Raw genomic sequence first — 25,465 nt, 5'->3', positions numbered from 1 at the left:
TAGAATTATTGTTGAAATTTGGAGAATCAATTACAAATTTCCCTACTTACCTTTTGGTAGTAACAGTTTGAAAATTCAACCAGTCTCAGTTATGAATGCATTAAATTGACTTAAATAGGCTACCCCTATTTAATAACTGTTGAAGTGAGAGAAGTGAGAATGTACCCTCCCATTTCTCACCCTGTCTTTGGAAAATGAAGTTGGGAAGTGAAGGAGGAAATCAAGAGAAACATCTAATCATAAATCACAAACTTACCCTCACCAGCATTTCATCTCCTTGATACATTAGCTTGCGAATGTGAGAGATAATTCTCTCTCTGACTTTTTTCAGTTCGAGACAACGATTGTTGGATTCAGAAACACAGCTTCTATATACGACTTCTGATTCCTGAACCTGTGTGCAAAAAATAAAAATGGATGAAAGGAATGGGAAAACTGACTTGGCTATACCAATAGATGAAATACTTCACAGTGGGGATATCAGTAAGAACTGATAGGAATGCCACTTATGCGCCAGAGATGGGTTCCTATCAGTTCGCACCTATTCGGTAGAATCGGTTCATCAAATCTACCGAACCGGTTAGAAGAGGTTCCACCAGTGGACCCAGAAAGCAGGCCACACCTACAGAAGAGGTTCCAAAATTTTTTGAAACCCACCACTGGTCCTTGGATATGATTATTCTACAGTATCATGCTCATATTTATAAAACTCAGCACCTCTGTGAAAGGTAAGGATGACTACTGCATTTCTAGCGCAATCAGAACATTGCGTGTGTTGAAGTTGTTTTAACGCAAACCAAAGATGCCTTTTAAAAAAGAAGTTTACATCATATTCTTATGCATGCCAGTGCTGTGTGTGAGGTAATTTAAGGTGGTTCTGACAAGTGTCATCAGTATTTTCATATCCGGTCACATGGGTGGCAAGCCGCTTCCATCCGGTCACATGGGCAGGAAGCCACTCCCACAAAGGAGGCCACACCCACAGAGTAGGTTTGAACAATTTTTGAAGCCCACCACTGTTATGCGCCCCAAATAAGGAAGCATCTATATTGTATAATTTATTTTAGGGTTGTTGTGCTAGCTAAACAAACGAACAGCTTGCTCACATAGTGTGGAATTCATTGTTTTCTACTGGATTAAAAGCAGCATGTTCTCTTACTTGTGAGGATACTACACTTGATCTTAGCCAAAAGGCCGAGAAGCAATTGTGAGCAATTCATTGCTTTCTCTACCATTTATTTATATAACTATTCTAATAGCTCATCCAACACAAAAGACTCTGAGCAGGTTACAACATATTCACATTATAAAAACAACAACAAAAAGAAAATCAATGTTAAAAACAACAACTGTAATCAGAAAGTAATAGTAATCACACTTAGACTTACATTCCACAGTGCTTTACAGCCCTCTCTAAGCGGTTTACAGTCAGTATGTTGCTCCCAATAATCTGCATCCTCATTTTACCCACCTTGGAAGGATGAAAGGCCGAGGCAACCTTGAGCCTGGTGAGATTCGAACTGCCAACTGCAGGCAGCTCGCAGGCAGCAGGAGTAGCCTGCAGTACTACACTCTAACTACAGCGCTGCCGTGGCTCATAAATCTTAAAATGGTAATCCTGGTGGTAATCCTAAAATGGATGCCAATAAAACTTGAGCTGGGGTTTGAAGACCCAGTAAAATAAAATTTGATTTAAAAAGGAGTTTTACAGACCTCCAGGAATGAAGAGAACGAAACTCCATATTTCCTATCATAGGATTAGAAAGGGCTCTATAGAGGCCCCAAATCCACTTGAATTCCCAAATTGCCATTCACAATTACAGATTAAGTGGCCGGTACATTCACATCAATTTTAACAGGTTCATAAGTGTGGAGAAACTTCAGTGAAGGAGGCAAAATACTGGTCTGATAGTATCTATAGAGATTCTCAGTCATCTTGGTCATGGTTGTCTCAAAACTGGACTACTTTTTTTTCCTTTAAGACAGTGTTTCTCAACCTTGGCAACTTGAAGATGTCCGGACTTCAACTCCCAGAATTCCCCAGCCAGCATTGTAAAGTAAAATCTTTATTACAGTCAAAGACCAGCAATACACATTAGTTTTTACACTATATTAAAAAATACTAACATTAAAATATAATTAAAAAGTATTGACATTAAAAGTGGATAATAACATAATGGTCCAAAGATTGTTAGAGGTATGTCCAGATAATGCTCTACATGTGCTCTACATGGGGCAGCCCTTGAAGAGCATTCGGAGACTTCAGCTTGTCCAGAATGCAGCCGCGCGAGCGATCGTGGGTGCACCTCGGTTCACCCACGTAACACCTATCCTCCGCGAGCTGCACTGGCTGCCTATTGGTCTTCGGATACGCTTCAAGGTGCTAGTCGTCACTTATAAAGCCCTTCATGGTATTGGACCTGGGTACTTGAGAGACCGCCTGCTGCCAATTACCTCCAATAGACCGATTAGATCCCACAGATTAGGCCTCCTCCGAATTCCATCCGCCGGCCAATGCCGACTGGCGACTACCCGGAGGAGAGCCTTCTCTGTGGCTGCTCCGACCCTCTGGAACGAGCTCCTCGTGGAGATTCGAACCCTTACCACCCTCCAGGCCTTCCGCAAAGCCCTTAAAACCTGGCTGTTCCAACAGGCCTGGGGCTAAAGAGCTTTTGCCCCCCCCTCGAATGGTATGGTTGTTGTGTGCTTTTAAACTGTGTATTGTTCTCTTCATCTTTTTTATCCCTTATCTGTACCCCCTTCCCTGACTTGGATTGTGAGCCGCCCTGAGTCCCCTTCGGGGAAAAGGGCGGCATATAAATGCAATAAATTCAATTCAATTCAATTGGTACAAGATGGTACTATACTTCTGTAGCCAATTTTTTTTCTTATGGACATTGCAGCAGCACAGAACTTTGCCACTGCATACGTGGTAACCGGGCTAGTATCCTGGGGGAGAAAGCCTAGATAAAAATGGTCTGCCCTCCCAATGAGGAGCAAAACATCATCTTCCTCAAGGAAAAAAAATAGTCCAGTTGCTTTTTGTAAAAGCACCTTTAAGACTACTGGTCTGACAAAACTGTGGCAGGTAAAAATGACTTGAGCAGTATTTGCAGAAGTCAAGAATCAGAACAAGTAATGGTACAACTCTTTATGTTCAGGAGCTGTCATTTTTTAAATTTCATCTCGAAAATCACTTCTGATCAGTTAACAAACTTTCAGTACATGCCACGTTCCCATAACTTTATCTGTGGCATACAGATAAATATGTGGTTGGCAATAGCAAAAATCTACAGCAAGCTTACAAAAAGGTGTAATTCATTTCTGTGTCTTCCCCGTACATTTCTACATGATTTCCTCGCTGTCACGAGGACCTGAATTCTCAAACTCAACAGAGAACCAGATTGAAGAGGCAGAGCATTTAGCTTTTAAGGCCCAAGACCAATACCTTTAACTGAGCCTCATCCCGATAACGCCGTCGTTTTTCCAATTGCTTGTTTCCACTACTTGTGATAGCCTGGAACTCTTCTTCGGCTTTGGCACTTTGCACTTTGGCTTTTTCCAAATCCTCGCAGCGCTGGAGGTAATGGAGGCGAGATTTGCGCATCGAAGACAAGGAATCGTTCTGCAATTAGAGGAGGCAAACTGTTGTTGAGCAGTAGCTCTACCATAGGCTTTGTTTTTGAATGTGTATTTGTATTATTAGGGTTATAGGTAGTCCTCGACTTACAGCAGTTCACGTAGTGACCATTCAAAGTTAGGACACTGAAAAAAGTGACTTATGACTGTTTTTCACATTTACGACCATTGCAACATCCCCATGGTTCCCATCCAGTTTTATGTCACATGGCCATCTGCAGCTGGCATGAATTTCTCCGAAAAAACCAAAGGGTAGTCTGAGTAATAATGTTAATAATAAATGCCCTAACTTATTCTATGTTTTGAGGCTGAAAGACAGGGGTGGGTTCCTGCCAGTTCTGACCTCTTCTATAGAAGAGGTTCCACAAATCTACAGTGCCGTTTAGAACCGGTTCCAGCTCCCTCCCCCCGCCCGTCTGCACATCATCAAGATGAAGAGCGAGATGAGGTATTCTGGGAGTTGAAGTCCACAAGTCTTAAAGCTGTCAAGTTTGAACACCCCGGGTTTTTTTTTTCCTAAAGGGTTAGGGGTGCAAGGGTCTTGCAACTTGACAGCTTTAATAGTTGCACACTTCAATGCCAGAGTTCCTGAGCCAACATGACTGGAGGAGGAATTCTGGGAGTTGAAGTCCACAAATCTTAAAGCTGTCAAGTTTGAACACCCTTGGGGTTTTTTTCTAAAGGGTTAGGGGTGCAAGGCACTGCTCCCTCTAAGGTGCGCGGGTGCGCGGCCACGCATGTGGCAACAAAACACCCCGCAGCAGTTTCCAATTGCCACCCAGTGTTTTTTGTGAGAAGCTTCCACGATAATAGGAGGGGAGAGCCAGCCTGGAGACAGCAACCACAAGGCAGGAAGTAGCAGAGAGGAGGGGTGTGGGGGTTGGGAGAAGGCATGGGACCGGCTCCCAGCAGCGGCTGCTCGGATTTGCCATTTGAGAGAGAGAGAGAGGAAGGGAGGGAGGAGGAGGGGAGTGAGTGAGTGAGTGAGAGCGCGAGTGTGTGTATCCCTCCTTCCTTCAGCCCAACACTCTCGCTGGCATCCCAGCCAGACAAGAAGCACTGCAGAGGGTCTCCTTGAGTCTAGGGCAGCGAGTCATTCGATGGGAAACGTGCCTCTTGGAAGGAATGACCCAGATTGGCTTCCGCTTTCGATCTGCCGCCCAAAGACTGAACTGAGAAGCAAAGAGGCAGGAGAGATGAAGCGAGAGCCAATCTGGGTCATTCCTTCCAAGAGGCAACTTTCCCGTCGAATGACTCACTGCTCTAGACTCGAGGAGACCCTCTGCAGTCCCTCTCATCCGTCCGGGATGCCAGCAAGAGTGTTGGGCTGAAGAAAGGAGGGATTCTCTCTCTCTCTCACTCTCTCTCTCTCTCTCTCTCTCTCTCTCTCCCTCCCTCCCTCCCTCTCTTTAAGAGAGAGAGAGAGAGAGAGAGAGAGAGAGAGAGAGGGAGAGAGAGAGTTAGTTAGTTGGTGGGCAGACTTAGCACTTTGTTAAGTTTGTTTCTCTGTGTGTTGTGTATATATGCATGTCTCAATGGGTGCAATTGTGCAAGCATTTTTTTCCTCTTTAAAAGAATTTTTGGATTTCTCCTCACCAAACCTTTAAGACTGAAACAGTTAGAGTTGAAATATAAAGAGATTGTCAATCGCCATACTGTTAGATTGATAGGCAATTATGGACTATCTTGGTTATATACTCCTTAGAAAGAATATGCTACTGTATGGTTGAGAAAAAGATCAAACTTCATTCCATGGAAACCCAACAAAGTTCATAGGGAGCGTTTCTTTCTATGATGGGCTTCTTGGGTCAACGTGAATATCAGTTATCAAAAATGTAGGTAGAAAATTAAGCAGGCAATAGGCAATTACAAAAAGGGAAGCCAACTTTCTGAATCTGTTTCTTTGCACTTACTGACTTATAAATAGACTAATGTTCTGAAAACCTGACCTAAATTATTATATATTTTAAATAGCTGTAAAGCTATGCTGAAAAAGTTGTTCTCATGGTATTGTGATAAATTCAATAAAAAGAAGGGAATTTTTGATGAACTTAAGGAGAAATGAGAGTATTGGATAGTAAATGGACAAATAAAATTACCAATCAAAGAGAATATTTGCACCTCAGGGTTGAAATGAGATGTTCTCTCTTACTCTTTTCTCTTCCTCTCTTCTCTCTCTGTCTCTCTCATCCTCTTTCTCTTTGTCTCTCTTCTCTTTCTCTCTCCCTCTTTTCCATTCTTCTGTCACTTTCTCCTTCTCCCTTCTCTCTCCTCTTTGTCTCTTTCTGTCTCTTTCACCCTCTTTCTATTTGTCTCTCTTTCTCTCTCCTTCTTTCCCACTCTTCTGTCTCTTTCTGTCTCTCTTCCCTCTTTTTTTCTTCCTCTCTCCCACTCTTTTATCACTTTCTCTCTACTGCCCAACCTGTCCCCATACTTATCTTCGATTGATCATGTTTGCAATAATTTACTTTCTTTCCTAAATAGGCGCAGTTCCCTTACTGGATCCCTCGCTCACTCAAAAACACACACACACACACACACACACACAAAACCATTTTTCTCCATTCCAATTTGGATCCTATAAATCAATTGCTCTGTGAAACATCTGTGAAAAAAATTCCGGTGCTCAGGCATGAAAATGTGCTGCTCAAATACTATACTTTTCTGCACACACTGAAAAAAAATTAGAGGGAACATTGGTGCAAGGATCTTATAACTTGACAGCTTTAAGACTTGCATGCTTCAAATGCCAGAGTTTCTGAGCCAACATTTTGGTTGCTAAACAAGAGCATTGTTAAGTGAGTTTCACCACATTTTACAAGTTGTCCACGGCCACCCAGTCACATGACTGCCAAGCCACTCCCACACAGTCACATGGCCGGCAAGCCACTCCCACCTTGTCACATGGCCAGCAAGCCACTCTCACAAAGCAGACCACACCTACAGAAGAGGGTCTAAAAATTTTTGAAACCCACCACTGGCCCCCCTCCTTGGAAACATTGGGGGACTGGCCCACGGTGTTTCTGCCAGGGAAAATGGCACTTAGGAGGGCCACATGCGAGACATGAGTGAACTGGCCATGCCCACCCTGTCCGCACCCATCCCAGCCTCCTGATAACCCTGATGCAGTCCTCAATGAAATCGATTTTGAAACCCCTTTTGTAGCAAGAGCCAATCTGGTTCTGGTGATCGACCAGATTGGATCTGCAATATTATCCTGGGACATGTATATTCACATTCATTAGTCACTAATTTTTGTAGCCTAACCTTCCAAATGCAGCTTAAAAATAAGCACAATCCTGAATTGCTTTTAGATGATGGTGGAACCCAGATTTTGCTACGTTATCAGAGATGGAAGTTGTTTATCTATCTCTGCACTTACTTTCAAACCATTACAGAATCTTAACCGGCTATCATACATGAGCTTGCACAGTACAACTGAATATTTTGACATCTAGAAATCACAAACGACTTCTTTGCAAGGTACAGATAATCCTTGACTTACAACAGTGCATTTAGTGACTGTTCAAAGTTACAACGGCACGAAAAAAGTGTCTTATGAATGTTTTTTACTCATGACCATTGCAGCATCCCCATAGTCACGTGACCAAAATTCAAATGCTTGGCAACCGACTCAAATTTATGACTGTTACACGATCACCTTTGAGACCTTCTGGCAAGTAAAGTCAATGGAAAGCCAGATTCACTTAACAACCCTATTACTAACTTAACCACTGCAGTGATTCATTTAACAACTGTGGCATGAAAGGTCGTAAAATGGGCAAAACTCACTTAACAAATGTCTCACTTAGAAACATAAATTTGGGGCTCAATTATGGTCATAAGTCAAGGACTACCTGTATTCTAAGTGGACTTCAAAATACAAATGAGTGTGTTAAAAAGGGTAGCTTCCTCATTTTGGGTGTCATACCTGATTCAGCCTCACAGTGTCAACCTATGCTTGATCCTTTTTCATTTTTAAAATCATGTTTAATATTTTTAGAAACCATAAGTTTGCAGATCTTGACAAACCCATACAAGAGAATTACAGTTTAGCAATGAAATTTAAAAAAAAAACCTAAAGCAAGTATCTAAATCAACTTTTGTCAATCATCTTAACTTTCTTTATGTTAGCTGTCGTAACCTGGATATGAACATTGATGTAAAAGCCACATTCTAACCTAGATTTGGAAAGTTCATTTTGGCATCAGCCATTTATGCTCAAACACTTGCCATGGATGGATAAGTAGAATTTGGTAGTTTACCATCTACGTGTTTTCATCTATACCTTCATAAGTCGAAGGAAAAGTAAATCTTATTTATGAAGTAATGTTCCTGAGAACAGACTCCTTGGAAAAATAATAGAGCACTTTCTTTCGATGTGAAGATCTGGTCTCCTTGGGTCATAAAGAAATAGGATTGGATACAAGACATTGATGTGACCCCTTTGTCCATCCCACTCTGTCCTGGTACTTTCTATCTAGAATAAAAACACCCAATCTCCCTGATGAAGGTTTTCCTAATCTATCTCCCAACCTGAACTTCCATTGCCCAGAAATGTATTTAAACTCATGAATGTACAGCAGCATTTAAAGCACCTTAACACCTTTGGCCCATGAATATCTGTCAAAAGACCAACCCTCATTGCAACTTCATCCCCTCATCTGCTCTTACCATCCTTTTCTGTTCTTTCTGCCACTGATCTTTGAATTCCTTCCTCCATTTCTCAATTTCATTCTTTTTGGCCAAAAGAGGCTGCAACAGAAAGAGGACTGTTAGGTGTAGATAGCAGGAGAGAATGTAGTATTAAGCAGGAATTCAGAAAAAAAATAACCACCACCATATGCTGAATTAACATGGGTGCTTGAAGAAAATTGATCAAACCAATGCCCCCAGTTTCAACATTACATTTCTATTTCCCAGCCCCATCTTCTTCAAATGCAGTTGTTCCACCCACAATCTCTTTAGGACCAAGATTCTAGCCCAGTGTTTCTCAACCTTGGCAACTTGAAGATGTCCGGACTTTAACTCCCAGAATTCCCCAGCCAGCGAATGCATTGGGGAATTCTGGGAGTTGAAGTGCGGACATCTTCAAGTTGCCAAGGTTGAGAAACACTGTTCTAGCCTCATAGACTCCTGGGGCATTTGAAATTGTTGCTCTTGCATCGGGAGGTGCTTTATCTAAATCAGAAAAAAATGATGTACCTGATAATATTCTCTCAGATGCAATGTTCCAGCTGTTTCGATGGCTACGTTCCCTGCCTTTATGTCATGCTCCATGACCATGGTATACAGGGACTGGAGAGGCATATCATTCTGGGGAGACAAAAGTATTGACCAACATGCTAGAACAATCATGTTGTAGATGACAGGAGATAGTCATTTCCAGGCTCTCTGTCAGATCCAGCATTCAAAGTAAATAACCCTTTTCATTTTTTTATAGTGTAGTGCAGAGGTGGGTTCCTACCAGTTCACACCTATTCGGTAGAACCAGTTCGTCAAATCTACCGAACCAGTTACAAGAGGTTCCACCAGTGGACCCGGAAAGCAGGCCACACCTACAGAAGAGGTTCCAAAATTTTTTGAAACCCACCACTGTTCCTTGGATATGATTATTCTACACTATCATGCTCATATTTATAAAACTCAGTGCCTCTGTGAAAGGTAAGGATGACTACTGCATTTGTGGTGCAATCAGAACATTGCGTGTGTTGAAGTTCTTTTAACACAAACCAAAGATGCCTTTTAAAAAACAAGTTTACATCATATTCTTATGCATGCCAGTGCTGTGTGTGAGGTAATTTAAGGTGGTTCTGACAAGTGTCGTTGGCATCTTCATATCCGGTCACATGGGCGGCAAGCCACTATCATCCGGTCACATGGGCGACAAGCCATTCCCACAAAGGAGGCCACACCCACAGAGGTGTGTGTAGGTTCGAACAATTTTTGAAACCCACCACTGGTGTAGTGCTTTTATTTTGCACTCAGTGCCATTCAGGCTTCACACCTGGGATTGGTATAGAATAGAATCCATATAGGAGACAAGAACGACACCACACACACAACAGCTGCTTCTCACTGCAGTACAAAGGTGGAAGGAACACAATCTCAATGGTTTAAACTTGAGGCTTTTGATCCTTGGCATGAGTCTTGGGTAGTTGAGGCATGTTTCCATAGCAGTCTTTTGTTAGCCTGGGGAACTTACTAGGCCAGAGATCCCCAAACTTTCCCGCTTTGCAGACTGGTGGGAGGGGGAAGAGGGGATGATTCTGCGTGAGTGGTGTGCACGTGTACGCACAGCTCTATTTGCATGAGCAGTGTGCATGCGTACCCAACGCTCATGAAAATGGAATGTGTGTGCACACCCTCGCCCACTGCTTTGAGTAGCCCGGTTTTGAACAGCTCATGGCCCAGTAGAGGGCCATGGCCTGGGGGTTGGGGAACCTCTGCATTAGACTCAGTGCTTATGCATAAGACATAGCTTATGTTGAAATCTTAATATGTGAAACAAGGATATCTTGATTAAATGTTCCAATTAATACAACTTTCTGTGTAGCACTAGCACTGGTGCTTCCAAGAGATTGATTTTCTTTTGTTAAGACTGCCAACCACACAACAATGGTTGACAGTAACTGCCATATTGAAGAGCTGAGGTGGCGCAGTGGTTAAATGTAGTATTGCAGGCTACTTCAGCTGACTGCAGTTCTGCAGTTCGGCTGTTCAAATCTCACCGGCTCAGGGTTGACTCAGCCTTCTATCCTTCCGAGGTGGGTAAAATGAGGACCCGGATTGTTGTTGGGGGCAATATGCTGACTCTGTAAACCGCTTAGAGAGGGCTGAAAGTCCTATGAAGCGGTATATAAGTCTAACTGCTATTGCTATATTATAAAGTAAACCTGATAGTATGAAGTTTTATGAAACCTAGACCTCTTCCAAACTATCCACTAACCAAATGATTGTAAGTCGAGGAGTATTGATCTCTTTGGTAAACTCTGTGATAGAACATGACTGGATGTTATTTAACTTTCTTAGTTACATAAGTTAAACTGTTAAATGTAAACAATATTTAATTTATTTAAATGTTTCATCCAATGTTTTGGTCACATGTTGTCTTTTTATGAGAGTAATGTCCATTTTGCCTCAACAACTACAATGGGGCATTTTAATGCATGCTATTTCTATATAAATAATTGTTGCCTATGCTTCTGTGATTAGGGATAAATTCATTTTTTAAGACTGTTATTAAAGTGGGGCCTGAAAATGAGATTTCTACGTTCCTGCCCATAAATAAAAAGGATGATTTTAAAAGAAAATGTTTATGTTTGTGTACAAACTCTATAACTTGTACAAACACTTGTACCAAAGTAATTTGTAATGGATTGCAAAATGAACAAACAGAAGACAAATACTTGAAACCCTTACCTGAGAAAAAATGATATTTCTTCCACCTTCGGCTATCTTCACAATGTTCTTTGCAAATTCTATTTCTGCAAACAATCAACACATGAAGGGATTGAATGTCCATCAGAAATCCATGATAAGAGCAGGAAGCTTATTTCTTTTTTTTAATAATTTTTTTAAATAAAATTTTTATTTTTAAACAAACATAAACAAACAAACATATAACATAAAAACATCTTCAATTATCAGTAGGAGCAAAGAAGAGGTAAGGGAAGAAGGGGAAGGAAAGGAGGAAGGAAGAAAGTAGAGAAGGGAGAGAGGGTGAAAAGAAAGAGGTAAGGAGAGGAGGATGGAAAGGAGAGAAAGAGGAGGAGAGAGGGTAGGAAGGGGAAGAGGAAGAGCAGGAGTAGGAGAAAGGGAAAGGAAAAAGGAAGGGAAAGGAGAGCAGGAAGGAAGAAAGTAGAGAAAGGAGGAAGGAAGAAAAGAAAGGGAAAATAAGGTGGTGTCATAACAGGAGGAAGGGATGGTAAACAAAGCAACCCAAACTGTATATTATAACCTATTAAATGAAATAATAAATGTATAAGAATGATAAATGTTAAAACACTTGTAACCAAACGACATGCTATATGTGATGATGGGTTTTTTTTCCTGTTTTGTTTTTTGTTTGTTTGTTTGTTTGTTTTCCATTGTTGTGGGTATGTGTTGTCTATGTAACAAAAAAAAATAAAAAAAATTATTAAAAAAAAATCTTCAATTATGTACAATGTGTCAATTGGTTACAAGGTTTTTGTGCGTCCTTTCCATGGTCATCGCTTAAACTTTATCTAAAGTCACGTATTATCAATCAAATATATTTGTATACATTATTATCGTAGTACTTCATTTGTTTGATTATCACTATTGTTTCTTCATTTTAAACAAGGTATTCTAAATATATTCATTTATATTATAATAATTCATTATATCATCTTGAATATATCCAATAATGAAGTATTTTTATATCCTAATCTAAGTCATTCTATTGTTTTGGTATTGGTAACATTCTCTAATAATTTCCAATTCCATGTTTTTTTCGTTATTAATATCATCAATCTATGTATACAATTATTATGATTATTAAACATTCATTGAATATAGCTATTATTACATTCTTTTTATGTGAAGCATAACTAAATTTAAAGTTAATTTATATTATGGCATTTCATTACATCTTCCTAAAATCATCAAATGATATTACATGTTTATTTTTTATTCTATATAAAATTGTTTATCTTTTATAAAAAGCTTTTCAACCTCATCTCCATAATCCCACTTGCAATTTTATATAAAATTTCATATTATCAACCTAGTATATATAAATGCATTGTTATAATTGTTAATCATTTATTTGACTATAACTATTATTACTTTGTCTTATACATAATACTCAAAGTTTAACTAAGTTTAACTTGATTTTATTGTAACATTTCATTTCATCATCCTAGTAGTAGTGCAGCCCAATATCTCTTGCCATATGTAGAATCTTTATTCTAAGTGTTTTCTTGATAAGTCCATATCTTACAGAGAGTTGAAACCCTCCATCTGTTCCTTCCATCATCTTGCCTTTGGGTATCATTAGTGCTTCTACCAAAATTACTTTCATTGTTTCTGCCAAATTTTCTCCCCTTTCTATATTTTGAAGTCTGGGATAGAGTTCGAGTTTGTCAATCACTTCTTTCAGTAATTCACACACATCATTTCCCTCCACTCTCAGTTTGCTGTCAATGTCAACAATTTTCTTATCACTTTGTTCATATTTCTCTGCAGTTTTTTTAACTCTGTCCTCAAATTTCATCATTGTTTTGTAAATATTCTCAATTCTTCCCTCCATTCTTTCTATGTTTTGTTCTATAATCTCAAATCTCGTATCAATTCTCTCTGTGCTTATTAGAACTTTTTGGATTTCTAACATAATTATTTGCAATGTTAATTCCTTTTCTTCTTCATGTTGTGCCATTTTTCCAGGTTGTAAGCACTGCCACTAAACCATCCAAGGCTTATTGCTAAATTTCAAACAAGTTCACTATAATCTTTCAAGTCCAGGCTTTCTCTTTACTCCAGTCCAGCTACTGATAATACTCCAAAAGAGCACCTGTATAAACAAATCATGCTCTTCCCACTGTTCCTTTCAATAAACAAAATCAAGGACTTTGAGATATAAAATATAAATCAAATGTTCATAGGAATTAGTGTTTCCAAACCTCCAGCTTCTTGGTGGCAATGTTACTTCTTTTTCTCCTGCTTTTAGCCCTTTCTTTGTTCCTTTTTTAAAAGGTAAAATCCACCCGAACGATTACAAAAAAAGAGAGATTCTTGCCCCACAAATACAAAAAGTAAGGAAAAATAGAAGAAGGAGGAAAAAAGAGACCAGTCCAATTTAAAAAGTAAGAGGCATTTGTAAGAATTCCATCCAAAAAAAGAAAATGAAGTTAAGGGGGAAAAAAGATAACACTCTAATTTTAATATAGGCTTAATCCACCACTTACGCTCTTCTGCCTTCAATTTTAATTTTACTCTAAGTCTTTTTGGGTATTCTCTTATCCAATAGTAAAATTTATCTCATCTATTTTGACACACTCTCTCTTCTGCTCTGCTTCCATTTCAGGGGTCTGTCCCAATGTTGTGCAGCTTCAATGGCTGCTTCTCTTGTAGCCGGAGGGAAGAGCTTCTCCTGGATCAATCAGGGGCTTTGCGATGCCCCTGAGATCAGCAGGACGTGCCCTTCTCTATCACTGTCTCTTCGGGATGGTTTGGGTCCAAAAAGGACCATCCAGCAACAGAGATAGCGACAGCAATCCTGGAGCCCCAAGATTGCATGTCGTGTTGTAGCGACATCACCCTGCCTCTCAGCAGGAAGCTTATTTCTGTTGAGCTGGATAAAACCTCAAAATTTTGAAAATCTGTCTTTATGGCAAAGTTTGTAAGAAGTGCACCCACTCTAATGCAAAATTCTGTTTCCTTAATCTTATGATGGACTGGGGGACAGTCCCATTACTGAAGAAATCTGGAAGTATATTATCAGGGGAAGAATGGCGGGATCAAAGTCATCTACCAAGTTTCTATAAAGCATAGATGTTGACCAAAAAATATACTTACCATAAGAAATACGTTTGTCTATCCAGTTCAACAGCTCCTTGATGTATTTGCACCACATTTTGGCATACCCTAGGGCTGCTTCTACACCACCATCACATTTGATCAGCATCTCATCAGCTTCTTCAACTGAGAAAATTAACAGGTTGATTTTAGAACACAGTTAACGAAATCAGTATTTTCATTTAACAAAGGGCTGGCCTATTAACAGTTTCAGAATTTCTTATTGCCCAAACAGAAAACCTGTACCCTTCTAGCAGAGGCGGTATTCAGCAGGTTCTGACCAGTTCTGGAGAACTGGTAGCAGAATTTTTGAGTATTTTGGAGAACCGGTAAATACTACCTCTGACTGGCTCTGCCCCAATCTATTCTCTGCCTCCCGAGTCCCAGCTGATCGGGAAGGAATGCAGATTTTGCAGTAACCTTCCCCTGGAGTGGGGAGGGAATGGAGATTTTACAGTATCCTTCCCCTGCCACGCCCACCAAGCCACGCCCACAGAACCGGTACTAAAACAATTTGAATCCCACCACTGCCTTCTAGTTGTTGCTGAATTATAACTTGTAAATCTCTCACCATTGCAGAGGTGGGTTCCTACCAGTTCGCACCTATTCGGTAGAACCGGTTCGTCAAATCTACCGAACCGGTTAGAAGAGGTTCCACCAGTGGACCCGGAAAGCAGGCCACACCTACAGAAGAGGTTCCAAAAAATTTTGAAACCCACCACTGGTCCTTGGATGTGATTATTCTACACTTTCATGCTTATATTTATAAAACTCAGTGCCTCTGTGAAAGGTAAGGATGACTACTGCATTTGTGGTGCAATCAGAACATTGCGTGTGTTGAAGTTGTTTTAACGCAAACCAAAGATGCCTTTTAAAAAACAAGTTTACATCATATTCTTATGCATGCCAGTGCTGTTTGTGAGGTAATTTAAGGTGGTTCTGACAAGTGTCGTCGGCATCTTCATATCCGGTCACATGGGCGGCAAGCCACTCCCATCCGGTCACATGGGTGGCAAGCCACTCCCACAAAGGAGGCCACACCCACAGAGTAGGTTCGAACAATTTTTGAAACCCACCACTGCACCATTGCATATATTGGCTAAAGCTGTTTACTGCAGTTCAGCAGTCCCTAAAAGGCCAAAGATCTCATAATCTGAGTAGGTTTCTTGTGTCAGGGATATTCAGGACAAACACATTTGAATCCTAGACCTGAACGCAGAACTACTCAGGCTAGATTCACACACTGAAGCAAGCCTTCATATGGTTTACATGATTTAGCATCTGTGAACACATGCGTTATGGTTTGTAAACTGGTCTATGTCAAAATACACTGTGTAATCCGAGGCAAATGCTTTAATGGAAAACTACAAGCCTTCTATAACAACCTTTCTCTGCCCTCATTTTCCTCAGAGACTTGTTACTTCTCCTTTCCATCTTTGTAATTTCTTCTATTTTAAATGTTCAGTGTGACATTACATCTCCATCCTTTCCCACTGCTTGATCTTGTTTTCCTCCCCATCAATTCTTTTATTTCTAGAAGCCTTGTTATCTTCTGCACAGGCCTCCTGATCTGTATAAATTATTTGAAACTTCCCTCAATTTACCGCTCCAAAATACAGTTTCTTCTTGCCTTTCAATCTGGCCTTCTAGCTGAAAAATCTTGTCTGAACCTAATAACTGACTGAAAGTGACAGTTCATAACGAAAGCCTCCTTTGCAAAGACTCTTAACTCTTCTTGGCCCTGATCAGAAGTTCTAATTTGGTCCCCGACTTGGTGCTTTTTGGAGCTATATTAGACTACACTTTTAGTAATCACAGAAAAAACAGAATTATCCTAATGTAAATTATTTATTTACAAATCACATTCACAAAAGCTGCCTAACTCATAACAACTCTGGACATAGATACTCTGTATGAGCAGATTGCCATTTTGTTTAGGTGGTAGCAGGATATTGGTAAAAAATATACAGCTTTATTTTTGTAAATGATAATCAAGATACTTTATAATTTTTTTGACAACATCTTTAGACATCAAACGAAGACCTTCATAACTTGCTGCTGATCGGACTAAAGCTTTGACTACTCCAGTCTACAGCTTTCAAAAATAGTTAGCCAATATGTGACCTGAATTTGAACACATTAACACATTTACTCCACCATCTTCATTGCAAAGTACTAGCAAAAACCAATACATGGTTTTTGAAATGAAATGAAATCATGGAAATCAAAATCCATGCCGAATATTTCAATTAAATTCTTTCAGAGATACCTGTCATATTTCCTGGATCTGTTGCTTCCAAATTTCTTTCATACTTACAGAAAAGTTCCTCTGTCTGCAAAATAAAAATATGTGGATTTAAAATATATATATATTAGCGGGAAAGATCCCAAATGGTACTCTCCAAACATACTGGATTACAAAGCAGATATTGAAGATGATATGACTGAGAATGTATTAAATAAATAAAATGATATTCTTCCCACCCAAACCCAATTAAATTACTTTAGTTACATAAATCTCCCATTTTATATTTTAGGCATTTTATGGAATTCTTGATAATAACTAATTTTTCTTGCTTAATTAATCATAGTCCCAAAGTTTGAATATATGAGCGAATCATGTTATTACAGGCCAAATGCCCATTCAGTATATCAATATGACAACATTAAAATAAAATGCATTCAAAAATTCCAGATATGCAATTTATAAATTATTCTGCTTCTTGGATGATGTTTTTAAAATATCTGACCCAATCTTGACCAGACACTGATAGAATTCCAGGGAGAAGATTTTTGCATCCTAGGTGGAGGGTGACACATGCTTAACTTTCGTGATTTATTAGTCTGAAAGCATTTTATGGGCTTTTAAAGTAAAAAAGCAAATCAACATATTTCAAATTAAATGAATCTGCATGTACTAGCCACCAATGAGGATATTACATTTTGAAGTCTCCCGTGTTATCAGCCTTCCCATTTGACAGTCCTTCTAGGCCAGTGTTTCTCAACCTTGGCAACTTGAAGATGTCCAGACTTCAACTCCCAGAATTCCCCAGCCAGCGAATGCTGGCTGGGGAATTCTGGGAGTTGAAGTCCTGACATCTTCAAGTTGCCAAGGTTGAGAAACACTATTCTAGGCATTTGTTCACAGTCTGAAAATATACTTAAAGGTGATCTCATGAGCCTGGGACCCTGCAGCTGTCATAAATATGGGTCAGTTGCCAAGCGTCCGAAGTTTGATCACAGGATCATGGAGATGCTGTAACCATTGTAAGTGTGGAAAAAAGGTTATAAGTCACTTTTTTCAGTGCTGTTGTAACTTTGAATGGTCATTAAATGAACTGTTGTAAGTCAAGAACTACCTATATAGTTTTCCTATTTTCCGGTGTTCTATAGCAATAGCAGTTAGACTTATATACCGCTTCATAGGGCTTTCAGCCCTCTCTAAGCGGTTTACAAAGTCAGCATATTGCCCCCAACAACAATCCGGGTCCTCATTTCACCCACCTCGGAAGGATGGAAGGCTGAGTCAACCCTGAGCCGGTGAGATTTGAACAGCCGAACTGCAGAACTGCAGCCAGCTGAAGTAGCCTGCAGTGCTGCATTTAACCACTGCGCCACCTCGGCTCTTTTCAATTCATAAGTTCTATGAATTAACAACAGCCTTTCCTCTTCCTTCCATGAGAAAAGAATACATTTACTTGTATTTATACATCCATTCCTGGTTTCTGCTTTCCTTTCCATCATCAATGTATTTGCCCATATGTGTATGTATAGTTTTGGGGGGCATAAGCATCAAAAGCTAAAATGCTCCCTGGGATCTGGGACAGAGCAGGCAGCCCTTCTAATAGGAAAAACTGATACAATTTAGTGATCATATATGTAATTGAAAATATGGATGCACAAACACTTGTAACCAAATGACATGCTGTATGTAATTGATGAGAGTGTTATAAGTTATGTGTTGTTGGTCTTGTATGTCTAAAAAAAACAAACTGATACAGGTAGTCCTCAATTTACGCACACAACTGAGGTTATGTTGCTAAATGAGAAATTTCACCCCGTTTCACAACTTGTCTTGCCACAGATGTTAAGTGAATCACTGAAGTTGCTAGATTAGTAACACGGTTGTTAAGTGAATCGGGCTTCCCCATTGACTTTGCTTGCCAGAATGTCACAAAAGATGATTATGTGCTCCCGGAACACTGCAACCATCATAAATATGAATCGGTTGTCAAGCATCCCAATGTAAATCACATGACCACGGGGATGCTGCAACGGTCATGAGTGTGAAAAATGGTTATAAGTCACTTTTTTCAGTGCTGTTGTAATTTCAAACGATCACTAAATTAACTGTGGTGGGTTGAGGATTACCTGTACTCACAAGCACAGGAATGAACTTACTAGACCAGAGGTGTCAAACTGGCAGCCCGTGGGCCAGATGTGCTGAGGTGGCGCAGTGGTTAGGGTGCAGTACTGCAGGCCACTTCAGCTGACTGTTATCTGCAGTTCAGCGGTTCTAATCTCACCGGCTCAAGGTTGACTCAGCCTTCCATCCTTCCGAGGTGGGTGAAATGAGGACCCAAACTGTGGAGGCGATATTCTGACTCTGTAAACTGCTTAGAGAGGGCTGAAAGCCCTATGAAGCGGTATATAAGTCTAACTGCTATTGCTATGTGTCATGCGCAAGCCACGCCGACCCCAGCTCTGCGAATAGGGAAAATGTCACAAAGCATCATGTGATGGCAACATGACAGTGAGTTTGACACCCATGCACTAGGCCAATTCAAAATAATTTGGGGGGGAAAGAGGGAAAGTGTATCTGACCGTCTCTAATTCTGCAAATAAGAAATCTACTGAGATTACATATACGTTCCATCCCTTAGGTACTTGCAGAAAAAAAGGAAGAAAGAAAGCAATATGATTCTTCCTAATTTTCTGATTGCTAGCAAAATCAAAACATCAAAGAAACACTTTTCATAATATAAATAAAAAAGAAAGAAAGAGACAAAGGAAGGAAGGAAGGAAGGAAGGAAGAGATAAAGACAGAGGGAGGGAGGGAGGAGAAACAGAGAGAGCGAAACACGCAAAAACTATGCATTGCCCAACTTTTCCATCTTCTATCGACTCCCAAGAGCAGCTGAATACTTTCAGATTCCATCACTTCAATACATAAATACATATGACACAGTCCTATTAGCAGATACATGTGTGATAATAGTTTTAACTGGAAAAAAATGTATTTTTAAAAAAAATATGTCACCAACTAGATGTAGCAAATGTATTTTCCTAAAGAAAACTGTATATCCCTGCCAAACTCACTGCTGGGTCAGATCTTGACATTTATCTTGCAAAGGAGATATATATATATATATGCTGATAAATAAATAAAGGGAGACTAGTATAGATCTATTTCAAGCTATTTAGCTCTCATCAGCTAGCCACACCCTTGTTGGGAATCGAACCTGTTGGGTTCGATTCCCAACAAGGGTGTGGCTAGCTGATGAGAGCTAAATAGCTTGAAATAGATCTATACTAGTCTCCCTTTATTTATTTATCAGCATAAATATAACAAATGTAACAAAAAGGCAACAGTAAAAAATATTGGGTTTCTGTCTGGATGGTCTCTTGTGACGAGCCGAAGACAGAGAGTGGAAGTGTGACCTTCCTCCCATATTTGGGCATACCAGGGGTTGTGACTTTAAATATATATATATATATATATATATATATATATATATATATATATATATATATATATATATATATATATATATCCATCCTATATATTTATTCTTTCTCAGATGGCACAAACCTAAGCAGCTCACATTGTTGTTATTATTAGTCAGAATTAAGATAACTTTTATTTTTACCTGTACTATTTCAGGCTGTGGGTTTGAAGATTCATTCCTGTTGTCATCAGCATCATCACTAAACATTTCAATTGCCCTAGAAATTGGGAAAAAAAATCAATTGGACAAATTACTTAAAAGGCAAAATGCACTGTTCTTCATTAGTACAAAACAGCACTGAACGGCTCATACCATTGTGCAAAGCTGGGAGACAGAATTGAGCCCTAATGTAGGACAGCGAGTCCTTCTCTACTTACTATTATATTTATTATCATCTAGGATTTTTTTTCATCTCAATTCACCTCAACCACAGCATCATATATGTTATAGTTGAGGGTTTCTGTAGTGCTGGCTGGAGAATTCTGGGAGTTGAAGTCCACAAGTCTTAAAGTTGCCAAGTTTGGGAACCACTGCTGTAGGACATTGTGTTTTGCAACGGATAGTGAGCCGTTGAACATGTTGACAACTCATTCCAGTCCAGGTACCTCTTTGCTTGTGGGATTTAGCTTGAGCAGTTTGGTTGGGACTTTCGTTCTCTTTTTTCCTCAACTTGTTTCAGGGACACAGTCTTGATGGTGGTTGTCAGCATTTTAGTGTGTTCCAGTTGGTTCTTGAGGTTATCTAGGCAATGTTGGTATTTATTTAATCTGAGGTGAGCATTCATGATCATTCTCCTCTTCCTCCTCCTCCTCCTCCTCTTCCTCCTGCTCCTCCTGCTCCTCCTCCTCCTCCTCATCATCATCACAGGCCTCAACTATGACATAGATGATGCTAATCAGTTATAATTCTTGGCAGCCTTAGAAGCAGCATTTTCTAAGGGCTTTCCATAGAGACTCAATAAAACATAACACGTACAATTATACCACAGATCAGAAGAATCCAGAATCAGAACCAATTCAAAGCAGAAGACAGAACCTAAAGAAAGACCAAGCCATCATTATCCTCCCAGCAGACAATGACCTTACTACAGTTATCCTGGACAAAACACAATGTATACAAAAAGCCAACGAATTACTGGAGGACAAAGAAACCTATATTCCACTTAGAACCAACCCAATACAGAAACTAGACAACCTGATCAAGATAGCCCTGAACAACCTAATCATGAAAGGCCAAATCACAAAAAAAGGACAGTGACAGATGAAAAACAGCGGACTCCTCTACCCTGCTTTTATTGGTGCCAAAAACAAGAGTGGCATATCTCTTCATGCAATCGTATCATTATCAGGGACCTCAACATGCAACATCACTGAAGAACTGACAAAAAAGCTTGGACATCTCACAGAGGTGAGTGAATATTCTATCAACTCCCACTACTGTACCTACAGAAAATCAAATCTCTAATAACATAAAAAGAGGAGATCATGGTTTTATGGTTCAATGTCAGAGCATTCTTTATATCCATAAACCCGGAACTACTTAAATTTTTTTGAAAATATGTTTTATTGGTACATTTTTTCTTTAAAAACGTAAAAAAATCCATGTCTATCTAAACAGTGTGTTGTCGGGGCATAATTAATTTTGAGTAAAAATACAACAATAACCATAAATCATGCATAATCTTAATAAACATATCAATATTAATCATACAATAATAAAACAATCAATTCGTCCATCTTACAATATTTTCAATACAATTTTTAGTTACCTGTTTGAATTCTAACCTTTGTTTTTGTTAATTAACCATTGTAAAATATATCCTATGTTAAAAATATTCTGTTTCTTCCTTTTCTTTTATCTTAAGTGTCAATCTAGCCATCTCAGCACATTCTAATATTTTTTTATTACACTTCATCTGTTGGAACCTCTTCACTTTTCCATTGTTGTGCAAACACCATACTTGCTGCTGTTACTGCATGCAAAAGTAAATATGTATTCCCTTTATTATACTGCTCTGGTAGTATAATCAGAAATATTTCTGGTTTCAAATCTATGTGTTGTTTTATCATTTTTTCTAACCAAGTATGTATTTTAATCCTACATTATTATTTTTTTGCTTTGGGGCATGTCCACCACATATGATAATATGAACTTGGTATCTCATTAGACTTCCAACATTTAGCTGACAAGTTTTCAAACATGTTTGCTAGCCTTGGTGGTAAATGCCATCTATAAAATATTTTGTATAGATTTTCCTTATGGGCCACTGACATTGTTAATTACAATTTCTATCCCATAATTTCTGTCATTTGTCTAGTACTATTAGGTAACTAAAGTTTTTAGCCCATCTTATCATTGTTTCTTTCACTCGCTCTTCTTCCATTTTGATACTCAGTAAGTAGTCATAAATTTTGTTAATTAATTTTTCATCTGTCCCTAGTAATATCTGGTATAGTTCTGTTGGTTTTTTATAGAAACTGTACATTCTTGCATCTTTCTCATTTCTTGATTGTATTTGCACATATGGCCACCATGCTAGATCGATCCTTTGATTAATCAATTCTTGTTTTGATTTAAGTTCCCCTTTATCATTCAAAATGTCCTTATACCTTAGAATTTTTTTCATAAGAATCACATTGGATAAATCAGTGCCTCCATCGTGGAGAGCCAGACTGGCATTTCTACACAGTGTCTTTTTTAATTTCCCCCCATACTAACAATAGTGCATTTCTAACAATGTGCCTTTGAAAATATCAATGTATTTTATTTTTCCCGTACCATGAAAAGGCACGCCACCCCAGTTGGAGATCATGTCCCTCCAAAGTTAATAGTCTTTTATGCCTTAAGTTTACCCATTCTTTCACCCAGACAAATTTATGGAAAAATGTATTGCAGCAGCACTTCTCTCTCTCTCCCTCTCTCCCTCATTTTTTTTTTCATTTTATTAAGATTTATAGGCCGCCCTTTTCCCTGAGGGGACTCACGGCGGCTTACAATCACAGGGAAGGGGGTGCAATATCAAGGACAAACAATATGTGACAAAAGAAAGAAAATAATAAAACACAACTTGCATTCAACAGTCAACACTCGGGCGGGTAAATTGGGAACCTATCCCCAGGCCTGATGGGAGAGCCAGGTCTTGAGGGCTGTGCGGAAGGTCTGGATGGTGGTGAGGGTACGGATCTCGATGGGGAGGTCGTTCCACAGGGTCGGAGCTGCAACAGAAAAGGCTCTCCTCCGTGTACTCGCCAGTCGACATTGACTGGCGGATGGAGTTCGGAGGAGGCCCAGTCTGTGCGATCTAATCAGTCGGAGGGAGGTGATCGGCAGAAGGCAGTCTCTCAAGTACCCAGATCCACTACCATGGAGTGCTTTAAAGGTGGTCATCAATACCCTGAAGCGCACCCGGAGATCGACAGGTAGCCAGTGCAGCTCGCGGAGGATGGGTGTAACGTGGGCGAACCGCGGTGCGCCCACTATCACTCGCGCGGCTGCATTCTGGACTAACTGCAGTCGCCGGATGCACTTTAAGGGCAACCCCATGTAGAGCCCATTGCAGTATTCCAGCCTAGAGATCACAAGGGCTCGAGTGACTGTTGCGAGAGCCTCCCGGTTTAGGTAGGGCCGCAACTGACGGACCAGGCGAACCTGGGCAAATGCCCCCCTGGTCACAGCCGACAACTGGTGGTCAAAAGTCAGCTGTGGATCCAGGAGGACTCCTAAGTTGTGGACCCTATCTGAGGGGTATAAAATTTGACCCCCCAGCCTAAGTGTTGGAACATTGGCCAAATTGTTGGGAGGGAAACACAACAGCCACTCGGTCTTGTCCGGGTTGAGTACCAGTTTGTTAGCGCTCATCCAGTTCTTAACGGCTTCAAGACCCTGGCTCATCACGTCCACCGCTTCATTGAGTTGGCACGGGGCGGACAGATACAGTTGCGTATCATCCGCATATTGGTGGTATTTTATCCCGTGCCTCCGAATGATCTCGCCCACCGGTTTCATGTATATGTTAAATAGTAGGGGGGATAAGACCGAACCCTGCGGCACCCCGCATGTTAGGGGCCTCAGGGACGATCTCTGCCCCCCGACCAACACCGACTGCGACCTGTCCGAGAGGTAGGAGGAGAACCACTGCAAAACAGTGCCTCCCACCCCCCACCTCCCGCAGTCGTCGCAGAAGGATACCATGGTCGATGGTATCGAAAGCCGCTGAGAGGTCAAGGAGAACCAGGATGGACGCATGGCCTCCATCTCTGGCCCTCCAGAGATCATCGGTCAATGCGACCAAAGCGGTTTCTGTGCTGTAACCAGGTCTGAAGCCGGACTGGAAGGGGTCAAGATAACTAGCTTCCTCCAAGGCCCGTTGAAGCTGGAAGGCCACCACCTTCTCCACAACCTTCCCAATAAAGGGGAGGTTGGAGACAGGACGATAGTTGTTTAAAATGGCTGGATCCAAGGATGGTTTCTTCAGGAGGGGTCTCACCACCGTCGTTTTGAGTGCGGCGGGGAAGTGCCCCTCCCGAAGGGAGGCGGTCACGACCGCCTGGATCCAGCCATGTGTCACCTCACTGCTGTTGGCAACCAGCCAGGAGGGACACGGGTCCAGAATGCAGGTGGAGGCACTTACAGCTCGAATGGCCTTGTCCACATCCCCAGAGGCAACATCCTGGAACTCAACCCAGTGATGGTTTGCCAAGTAATCCTCCTGTGTCTCGGCTGGATCTACTGCGGTGGAGTCCAAGTCCGACTGAAACCGAGCCACTTTGTCCGCCAAGAACTGAGCATAGTCCTCAGCCCTACCCTGCAAGAGGTCTCCCGCATCCCTCCTATTGAGGAGGGAGCGGGTGATCCTAAACAGGGCGGCTGGGCGTGACTCGGCGGACACTACCAAGGCGGAGATGTGTGTTCTTTTGGCACCTCTTAGTGCCCGGACGTAATCCTTGGTGCAGGTAGTCAGAAGTGATCGGTTCGCCTCGGACTTATCGGACCTCCACAGGTGCTCTAGGCGTCTCCTCCGGCGCTTCTTCTCCCGGAGCTCCTCGGTGAACCAAGGAGGTTTCCGGGATCCGCTGACCCGGAGGGGCCGTAGTGGCGCAATCCGATCAAGAGACTCCGACGCCGCCGAATACCAGGCGGCAACCAGAGCCTCCGCCGAACTGTGGGCGAGAGTATCAGGAATAACCCCAAGCTCCGTCTGGAACCTCAAAGGGTCCATAAGTCGCCTGGGGCGGAACCACCTGGTCGGTTCCTCCTCCCTACGGTGGGGGTTTGGCCTCCGGAAGTCAAGCCTCAGTAGGCAGTGGTCTGACCACGACAGGGGTATGATCTCATTACCCCTCAGACCAAGATCACACATCCACTGCTCCGAGAGGAATACGAGTTCGAGCATGTGACCCGCTGCATGAGTTGGGCCCCGAATTACCTGGGTCAAGCCCATGGCTGTCATGGAAGCCATGAACTCCTGCGCCCCGTCAGAGCGTTCACCGAGCGATGGCAAATTAAAGTCCCCCAGAACTATAAGCCTGGGGAACTCAACTGCCAGCTCGGCTACTGAC

At 41.0% G+C, this 25,465-nt stretch overlaps 1 protein-coding gene and 1 pseudogene across 3 annotated transcripts in view; both read right to left on the bottom strand.

The window, feature by feature from the left end:
* The window catches only part of GMIP (GEM interacting protein), a 71,283-nt gene that overhangs the window by 25,294 nt on the left and 20,524 nt on the right, over nt 1-25,465 (bottom strand). For all 3 annotated transcript variants that reach the window (XM_032212207.1, XM_032212209.1, XM_032212208.1), the window contains exons 3-10: nt 20,049-20,124; nt 16,448-16,511; nt 14,179-14,304; nt 11,062-11,126; nt 8,845-8,955; nt 8,314-8,394; nt 3,449-3,625; nt 257-394 (exon numbers count right to left, since the gene is read on the bottom strand). In XM_032212207.1, coding sequence (XP_032068098.1) covers nt 257-394; nt 3,449-3,625; nt 8,314-8,394; nt 8,845-8,955; nt 11,062-11,126; nt 14,179-14,304; nt 16,448-16,511; nt 20,049-20,124 — 838 coding nt within the window. The remainder of the gene's footprint in view (nt 1-256; nt 395-3,448; nt 3,626-8,313; nt 8,395-8,844; nt 8,956-11,061; nt 11,127-14,178; nt 14,305-16,447; nt 16,512-20,048; nt 20,125-25,465) is intronic.
* Nucleotides 1,048-1,206, bottom strand: LOC116505096 (annotated as a pseudogene).

The sequence above is a fragment of the Thamnophis elegans genome, chromosome 2 (genome assembly GCF_009769535.1).
Source record: "Thamnophis elegans isolate rThaEle1 chromosome 2, rThaEle1.pri, whole genome shotgun sequence".
Taxonomy (NCBI): domain Eukaryota; kingdom Metazoa; phylum Chordata; class Lepidosauria; order Squamata; family Colubridae; genus Thamnophis; species Thamnophis elegans.
The sequence above is the reverse complement of the archived record's forward strand: the minus strand, read 5'-3'. Positions and strand labels throughout refer to the sequence as shown.